Source organism: Sphaeramia orbicularis, unplaced genomic scaffold, assembly GCF_902148855.1.
Source record: "Sphaeramia orbicularis unplaced genomic scaffold, fSphaOr1.1, whole genome shotgun sequence".
Lineage (NCBI taxonomy): Eukaryota > Metazoa > Chordata > Actinopteri > Kurtiformes > Apogonidae > Sphaeramia > Sphaeramia orbicularis.
The window spans coordinates 232,011-241,593 of record NW_021941741.1 but is presented as its reverse complement, the minus strand read 5'-3'; the positions used below and the strand labels follow the sequence as shown (position 1 = coordinate 241,593).

The 9,583-nt window shown below is 42.9% G+C and overlaps 1 protein-coding gene across 1 annotated transcript; it reads left to right on the top strand.

Moving 5' to 3' along the window:
* Positions 1 to 4,308: 4,308 nt before the first annotated feature.
* On the top strand, positions 4,309 to 9,333 carry LOC115416904 (type II iodothyronine deiodinase-like). Its single transcript, XM_030130776.1, has 2 exons — positions 4,309 to 4,564; positions 8,725 to 9,333. The coding sequence occupies exons 1-2, from the start codon at positions 4,310 to 4,312 to the stop codon at positions 9,328 to 9,330; spliced, it is 861 nt and encodes a 286-aa protein (XP_029986636.1). The 5' UTR covers position 4,309; the 3' UTR covers positions 9,331 to 9,333.
* Positions 9,334 to 9,583: the final 250 nt, after the last annotated feature.

The following is a 9,583-nucleotide window of genomic DNA, read 5'->3' as shown; positions in this document are numbered from 1 at the left end:
TGTCTGTCTGTCTGTCTGTCTCTCTGTCTGTCAGTCTGTCTGTCTGTCTGTCTGTCTGTCTGTCTGTCTCTCTGTCTGTCTGTCTGTCTGTCTCTCTGTCTGTCTGTCTGTCTGTCTCTCTGTCTCTCTGTCTGTCTGTCTGTCTGTCTGTCTGTCTGTCTGTCTCTCTGTCTGTCAGTCTGTCTGTCTGTCTGTCTGTCTGTCTCTCTGTCTGTCTGTCTGTCTGTCTGTCTGTGTGTCTGTTTTCTTGTCATTCAACTTTACCATTTCCATAAATCGTTGCCTTTCCCATTGGTTGCTTCTTGGTCTCCTTCTTCTTCTGTTCTATTTTCTTACAGTAGGAGGATCTCGTCTCCTTCAGTGGTTCAGCAGACTCACTGAATCAGAATCGATTCAGTTCCTGGCTTCTCCTCTGGCCGCTCATTCACTACCTGGGCTCAGTCACTAGTCTGGTGATGCGATCGTACATGTTGCCATGGAGACGACCTGTTGTGCAGTGCGTCCCGCAGCACTTCCACCTCCGACTGAATGAGTGATTCTGACCAGTTGATGAGAAAACAGACAATAATATGAGCAAAGGGCTGAAGAACCAGTTCAGTTCAGTCTGTGACTTGATTTGATTCGTTCACTTCAGTGAACAGACTGTGCACAGCCTCCAGGAGGGTCTTTGGTTTCCTGTCTGTCATTATTGGACACACTGAAGAATCCAGGTGTGTGTGCTGCGTCCTGGTGTCATACGGATTAATTACACACACCTGGATTAATGCACCCCCCCACCACCCTTGGGGGTAGGGTAAGGGTAGAGTTGATCACATGTGAGCAGAGTTAATCTTCCTGTTTGAACACAGATTAGAAACCGACAGAATGGAGCGCATTGTGTCTAGAACTGAAATCTACAGGAACACGTTTTCAGCATATGTGTGTGTGTGTGTGTGTAGTGTGTGTAGGTGTGTGTAGGTGTGTGTGTGTGTGTGTGTGTGTGTGTGTGTTCTATATGTGGGTTTTACTTCCTGACTGTTTGACTTCATCACATTCACATGACTTGATGACTGGACTAATGTGATCCAACACAGATTAGGAACACATAGAATGGACTCATTAGCTTAGTGTGGGCGTGGACCGCAAACTTTTACACACCACTGATTTATAGTTTAGATTTTATAAAATACATTTAATAATATAGATTTTATAGCATAGATTTATATAAAATATATTTAATAATATAGATTTTATAGTATAGATTTTATAAAATACATTTAATAATATAGATTTTATAGTATAGATTTTATAAAATACATTTAATAATATAGATTTTATAGCATAGATTTTATAAAATATATTTAATAATATAGATTTTATAGTATAGATTTTATAAAATACATTTAATAATATAGATTTTATAGTATAGATTTTATAAAATAGATTTAATAATATAGATTTTATAGTATAGATTTTATAAAATATATTTAATAATATAGATTTATAGTATAATAATAATATATATTGGGCGACACGGTGGTGCAGTGGTTAGCACTCGTGCCTCACAGCAAGAAGGTCCTGGGTTCGATTCCAACACCAGTCGACGGGGGGGTGGGACCTTTCTGTGTGGAGTTTGCATGTTCTCCCCGTGTCTGCGTGGGTTCTCTCCGGGTACTACCGGCTTCCTCCCACCATCCAAAGACATGCACTAATAGGTTAATTGGTTAATCTAAATTGCCCATAGGTGTGAATGTGACAGTGATTGTTTGTCTCTATATGTTCAGCCCTGCGATGAACCGGCGACTTGTCCAGGGTGTACCCCGCCTTCGCCCCTATGTAGCTGGGATAGGCTCCAAGCGACCCCCGTGACCCTAGAGAGGATAAAGAGGGTTCAGAAAATGAATGAATGAATGAAGATTTATAATATAGATTTTATAGTATATATTTTATAAAATAGATTTAATAATGTAGATTTTATAGTATAGATTTTATAAAATAGATTTAATAATATAGATTTCATAGTATAGATTTTATAAAATAGATTTTATAATATAGATTTTATAGTTTAGATTTTATAAAATAGATTTATAATATAGATTTTATAAAATACATTTAATAATATAGATTTTATAGTATAGATTTTATAAAATAGATTTAATAATATAGATTTCATAGTATACATTTTATAAAATAGATTTTATAATATAGATTTTATAGTTTAGATTTTATAATATAGATTTTATAGTATAGATTTTATAAAATACATTTAATAATATAGATTTTATAGTATAGATTTTATAAAATAGATTTTATAATATAGATTTTATAGTTTAGATTTTATAAAATACATTTAATAATATAGATTTTATAGTATAGATTTTATAAAATACATTTAATATAGATTTTATACTATAGATTTTATAAAATACATTTAATGATATAGATTTTATACTATAGATTTTATGAAATACATTTAATAATATAGATTTTATAGTATAGATTTTATAAAATACATTTAATAATATAGATTTTATAGTATAGATTTTCTAAAATAGATTTTATAATATAGATTTTATAAAATAGATTTTATAGTATAGATTTTCTAAAATAGATTTAATAATATAGATTTTATAGTATAGATTTTATAAAATAGATTTTATAAAATACATTTAATAATATAGATTTTATAGTATAGATTTTATAAAATACATTTAGTAATATAGATTTTATACTATAGATTTTATAAAATACATTTAATAATATAGATTTTATAGTATAGATTTTATAAAATACATTTAATAATATAGATTTTATAGTATAGATTTTCTAAAATAGATTTTATAGTATAGATTTTATAAAATACATTTAATAATATAGATTTTATAGTATAGATTTTCTAAAACAGATCTTATAATATAGATTTATAGTATAGATTTTATAAAATAGATTTAATAATATAGATTTTATAGTATAGATTTTATAAAATAGATTTAATAATATAGATTTTATAGTATAGATTTTATAAAATAGATTTAATAATATAGATTTTATAGTATAGATTTTATAAAATAGATTTAATAATATAGATTTTATAGTATAGATTTTATAAAATAGATTTAATAATATAGATTTTATGGTATAGATTTTAGAATATAGATCTGTGGTCCTGAAAAGTCTCTGTTTGGAGGGTCAAACAGCCCCGCCCCTTAGCCCCTCCCCTCTGACTCATTTAGAATTGGGACACCCCTACCCCGTCACATGAACACACAGAATGGAGGGGGAGGGGCCAAAGGGTGAAATGGGGTTGGGTCTGTATGTTCGACCTATGACCCCGAAAGCCTTGGTTCAAAACTAACAACAATAACTTAGTTTTGTTTATTTATTCATTTATTTATTTATTTGTGAATGAAATTAATTGATTTGGAATGGACTCACGACAGTCAAATGAATGACAGGAGTCCAGTTAGTCCAGTTAGTCCAGTTGGTCCAGTTGGTCCAGTTAGTCCAGTTGGTCCAGTTGGTCCAGTTAGTCCAGTTGGTCCAGTTAGTCCAGTTGGTCCAGTTAGTCCAGTTAGTCCAGTTGGTCCAGTTGGTCCAGTTAGTCCACTTAGTCCAGTTAGTCCAGTCGGTCCACTTAGTCCAGTTAGTCCAGTTGGTCCAGTTAGTCCAGTTGGTCCAGTTGGTCCAGTTAGTCCAGTTAGTCCACTTAGTCCAGTTAGTCCAGTCAGTCCACTTAGTCCAGTCAGTCCAGTTAGTCCAGTTACAATGGGACATGTGTGTCCTGGTCCCTGTACAGGGACAGGACAGACCAGTGGACCTGTCTGCAGTTGGACTGTCCCCGTGGGGGGTGGGGGCGGGGCAGTATCAGTGTCAGTGGATCTGCTGTACCGGATGTTCCACCTGTCCCCGGTCTCCCCTACTTCACACTGACCTTTGCGCTGAAAAAGGAAATGAAGGAGGGCACGAGCTCTGCGTGACGTCACACTGTTTCCAGCATGAGCCCACATTTAATATGAAGCTCAGAGCTCGCGCCTCTGACTGGGACCAGGCTGCACAGGCTTCATGTCACTGCGCATGAGCAGACCCACCTGAACTCAGCAGGACTGGAGAGATCCGCCTGGTCCGAAGCATGAGCAGGTCCAGGCTGCAGGACCAGGACCAGGACTAGAACCAGGACAAGAATCAGAACCAGGACCAGGACCAGGACTAGGGCAGGTGTGCAGTGGTCATGTGAAGACCAGAACCGAACCCCAGAACTTGTGCCCACAGACTGGACCCCAGAGCCGAACCCAGGACCCTGCAGCCCCTGTGCCCCCTGTGCCTGGACACCATGGGCTCCACCAGTGTGGACCTGCTGCTGACCCTGCAGATCCTACCTGGGTTCTTCTCCAACTGTCTCTTCCTGGCTCTCTATGACTCGGTGGTTCTGGTGAAGCGGCTGGTGTCGCTGCTCAGGTTCTCCGGGTCCGGGTCCGGGTCCGGGTCCAGGTCCAGGTCCGGAGGGAACGGAGAGTGGTGCCGTATGCTGACGTCAGCAGGACTGCGCTCCATCTGGAACAGCTTTGTCCTGGACGCGCACAAGCAGGTACATGTGCACGGGTCCGGGTCCGCCCCCCCACCCCCCAACGCACGAGCTTAACAAGTTTAATTAAAAAAGAAAAAAGAAAAGAAAACTGTAAAGTACGGAGCTACGGAGCCCGGGAGGGGACAAACACAAAAGAAACAGTACTGTGTTCTGAGGCACTGGGATGTGTCCGCGTCAGCTCTGACACACCTGCGCATGTGCGTGTGCGTGTGCAGTTCAGGGGACCGGAACTCTGTCATTCTTTGTCCGATCAGAAAAGTTCCACCAGTCAGTGCCAGCTCAGACTGTGTGCTCCTGGACGTTCTCAGGCACCAGAGTAAAGTAATCCATCTGGAGCTGGAGAATGTAGAACACACAGTTCCAGACCAGCCTGGAGGGTTAGGATGGACCTGAGACTGAAGGAGAAACACCTGAAGAAGACAGGTGAAGTTCACCAGTTCCATGTGCTGGACTGTGTCCAGGACTGAACAGTCTGTGGTCACCTGTGGACCACCTGTGGTCACCTGTGGACCACCTGTGGACCACCTGTGGTCACCTGTGGACCACCTGTGGACCAGGTGGACTGACTGAAGGAGCACACTGAGGCTCCTACTGCAGAAGGAAGGAGGAACCCTGGAGAACCTGTGGGAGTTGGATGTTGGACTTTCTGTGCGTAAAAGTGCGCGTGACCCCCCCCCCCACACACACACACACACACACAGAGCATGTGTGTGTTCAGTGTCTGCACAGTGTGTTCATGTTCATGGTTCTGCACAAACAGCTGTGTCAGTTCACAGCTCCGACCCACACAGTCTGCACATGCAAGACTGTTCACACCAAGGAGATGTGTTCACTGTCTGTGGTAAAAGGCAGTTCTGTGGATGTGTTCACTGTCTGTGGTAAAAGGCAGTTCTGTGGATGTGTTCACTGTCCGTGGTAAAAGGCAGTTCTGTGGATGTGTTCACTGTGTGTGGTCTTTGAACTTATCATCAGGCTCTTCCTCCGTCCTTCGTCTGTGTGTGGTCTTTGAACTCATCATCAGGTTCTTCCTCCGTCCTTCGTCTGTGTGTGGTCTTTGAACTCATCATCAGGTTCTTCCTCCGTCCTTCGTCTGTGTGTGGTCTTTGAACTCATCATCAGGCTCTTCCTCCGTCCTTCGTCTGTGTGTGGTCTTTGAACTCATCATCAGGCTCTTCCTCCGTCTGTGTGTGGTCTTTGAACTCATCATCAGGCTCTTCCTCCGTCCTTCGTCTGTGTGTGGTCTTTGAACTCATCATCAGTCTCTTCCTCCGTCCTTCGTCTGTGTGTGGTCTTTGAACTCATCATCAGTCTCTTCCTCCGTCTTCATCTGTGTGTGGTCTTTGAACTCATCATCAGGTTCTTCCTCCGTCCTTCATCTGTGTGTGGTCTTTGAACTCATCCTCAGTCTCTTCCTCCGTCCTTCATCTGTGTGTGGTCTTTGAACTCATCATCAGTCTCTTCCTCCGTCCTTCATCTGTGTGTGGTCTTTGAACTCATCATCAGTTTCTTCCTCCGTCCTTCATCTGTGTGTGGTCTTTGAACTCATCATCAGGTTCTTCCTCCGTCCTTCATCTGTGTGTGGTCTTTGAACTCATCATCAGGTTCTTCCTCCGTCCTTCATCTGTGTGTGGTCTTTGAACTCATCATCAGGTTCTTCCTCTGTCCTTCATCTGTGTGTGGTCTTTGAACTCATCATCAGGTTCTTCCTCCGTCCTTCGTCTGTGTGTGGTCTTTGAACTCATCATCAGGCTCTTCCTCCGTCCTTCGTCTGTGTGTGGTCTTTGAACTCATCATCAGGCTCTTCCTCCGTCTGTGTGTGGTCTTTGAACTCATCATCAGGCTCTTCCTCCGTCCTTCGTCTGTGTGTGGTCTTTGAACTCATCATCAGTCTCTTCCTCTGTCCTTCATCTGTGTGTGGTCTTTGAACTCATCATCAGTCTCTTCCTCCGTCCTTCGTCTGTGTGTGGTCTTTGAACTCATCATCAGTCTCTTCCTCCGTCCTTCATCTGTGTGTGGTCTTTGAACTCATCATCAGGTTCTTCCTCCGTCCTTCATCTGTGTGTGGTCTTTGAACTCATCCTCAGTCTCTTCCTCCGTCCTTCATCTGTGTGTGGTCTTTGAACTCATCATCAGTCTCTTCCTCCGTCCTTCATCTGTGTGTGGTCTTTGAACTCATCATCAGTCTCTTCCTCCGTCCTTCATCTGTGTGTGGTCTTTGAACTCATCATCAGTTTCTTCCTCCGTCCTTCATCTGTGTGTGGTCTTTGAACTCATCATCAGGTTCTTCCTCCGTCCTTCCTCTGTGTGTGGTCTTTGAACTCATCATCAGGTTCTTCCTCCGTCCTTCGTCTGTGTGTGGTCTTTGAACTCATCATCAGGTTCTTCCTCCGTCCTTCATCTGTGTGTGGTCTTTGAACTCATCATCAGGTTCTTCCTCCGTCCTTCGTCTGTGTGTGGTCTTTGAACTCATCATCAGGTTCTTCCTCCGTCCTTCATCTGTGTGTGGTCTTTGAACTCATCATCAGGTTCTTCCTCCGTCCTTCGTCTGTGTGTGGTCTTTGAACTCATCATCAGGTTCTTCCTCTGTCCTTCATCTGTGTGTGGTCAGTCTTCAGTCTCTGCTTTCATCTCCACAGTCTTTGTTCTTCACCGTGGCTCCTCCCTCTTCATCCTTGAATGTGACTTCCGTCACACACATGGAAACAGAACACACACAGAACAGTGGACCACACAAACCAGACCAGCTCAAATTCTACTACTGAGGAAAAAAGTCACTGAACATCAGCATCTGTGCTCTTATTTTGGAGAGCATCATGTGTACTTTTACACACAGAAAGTCCAACATACTCCAGACTAACCCAGGTTCTCCAGGGTTCCTCCTTTCTTCTCTAAAACCTCCATGCAGTATACGCCTCAGTTTAGTCCACAGTGCCCAGACAGAAGCAGACAGTGCTTCAGTCCTGTAGACCATCCACTAAATGGAACTGGTGAACTGTACCTTTGTTCTTCAGGTGTTTCTCCATCAGTCACTCCTTCAGTCTTAGGTCCGTCCTAAACCTCCAGGCTGGTGTGTCAGAGCTGACACGGTCAGATCCAGACTGAACCCCAATGAAAAACTATTGCGTCATAACACAATAGTTTTGTTGTTTTTTTTCGCATGTCCCTTCCTGGGCTCCGTAGTAAAGGATACTCCACTAAAAAATAACAATGAAGACATTTAGCAGAAGAAACTGTTGCATCAGAGTATTTACAACCAAGAAAATGAAAGAAAAAAGACCAAACCTATATTCTGCTGGGTCTGGGTCTGGGTCTGGGTCTGGGTCTGCTGGGTCTGGAACACACTGGTCCTACTGGTCTGTCCAGTCCTTTATGCTTCTGTGGTTTATGATGTTAGAGTTGGACAGATTTGGCTAATTCTGTTTCATTACATAATTAATTAAACTAATGACTGATTCCATTGGACAGTCAAATACTTTCATAAAAAAGAATCAGGATCTTCACACTCAAACAAATTCATTGTGTAAATGTTTGAAAACTTTGGATTAGTTTGAAATGTTAAACATTTAAGGGTTTTTTTCATGATTAATGATAAGAGACACAATGAACCATGAGATTAGGTCCAGATCAGGTCCAGATCAGGTCCAGATCAGGCAGGATTACTGTCCCAGTCCCAGTCCCAGAACCAAACCAGGTCCAGTCCATCCATTAGTCCAGTGTTCTGTTCAACTGTAGAAGGAACCTGAACTCATGGTCAGTCTGTGAATCCATGGATCTGGACCTGATCTGGATCCTGAACTGGACCTGATCTGGACCTGAAATGTCTAAAGAAAATTAAACACAATTTTAACAGTTTAATAGTTGAATTAAGCCAAAAAAAGTCTTCAATTTAGCCAAAAATCTTGAATTAACAATTTCAAATTTCTGTCTTTGTTCTAGTGCAAAAAATCACATTAAATTCTGAAAATATTTCCATTTCCAAACGCTCCTGTAACACTAAAATGTGCCCAACCTGAAATGTCTGTATTAAATTCAGTCCAGTTTGAACTCTTTTCTTCCTGTTCCTCAGTGTTTAGTGTCTTTGGAGATCTGGTCCAGAATGCACATGTAGAAATGATGGCCCCGCCCCCTCTGACCTCCTATTGGACGCTGTGTCTCTGCAGGTCAAACTGGGCTGTGAGGCGCCCAATTCCAAAGTGGTGAAGGTTCCCGACGCCTCCCGGTGGAGCGGCAGCGGCACATCCAGCGTACTGTGCGGTGCCCGGGTTCGGATGGGGGACGAGTGTCGCCTTCTGGACTACCAGTCGTCCGATCGCCCCCTGGTGGTCAACTTCGGCTCGGCCACCTGACCCCCGTTCATCAGCCACCTGCCGGCCTTCTGCCGCCTGGTGGAGGACTTCAGCCACGTGGCCGACTTTGTGTTGGTGTACATCGACGAGGCCCACCCGTCGGACGGCTGGGTGGCGCCCCCCATGGGCTCCTGCTCCTTTAATGTCCGAAAGCACCGCAACCTGGAGGAGAGGATGGGCGCCGCCAGGAAACTGACCGAACACTTCTGTCTGCCGCCGCAGTGTCAGCTGGTGGCCGACTGCATGGACAACAACGCCAACGTGGCGTACGGAGTGTCCAACGAACGGGTGTGCATCGTACAAGGGAGGAAGATCACCTACCTGGGGGGGAAGGGGCCCTTTTTTTATAGCCTGAAGGATGTACGGCAGTGGCTGGAACGGAGCTACAGCCGACACCAGCACCAACCCAAGAGCGTCTAAACACGAACTGAAGAGCGTCTAAACGCGAACTGAAGAACGTCTAAACGCGAACTGAAGAGTGTCTAAACGTGAACTGAAGAACGTCTAAACGCGAACTGAAGAACGTCTAAACGCGAACTGAAGAGTGTCTAAACGTGAACTGAAGAACGTCTAAACGCGAACTGAAGAACGTCTAAACGCGAACTGAAGAACGTCTAAACGCGAACTGAAGAGCGTCTAAACACGAACTGAAGAGCATCTAAACACGAACTGA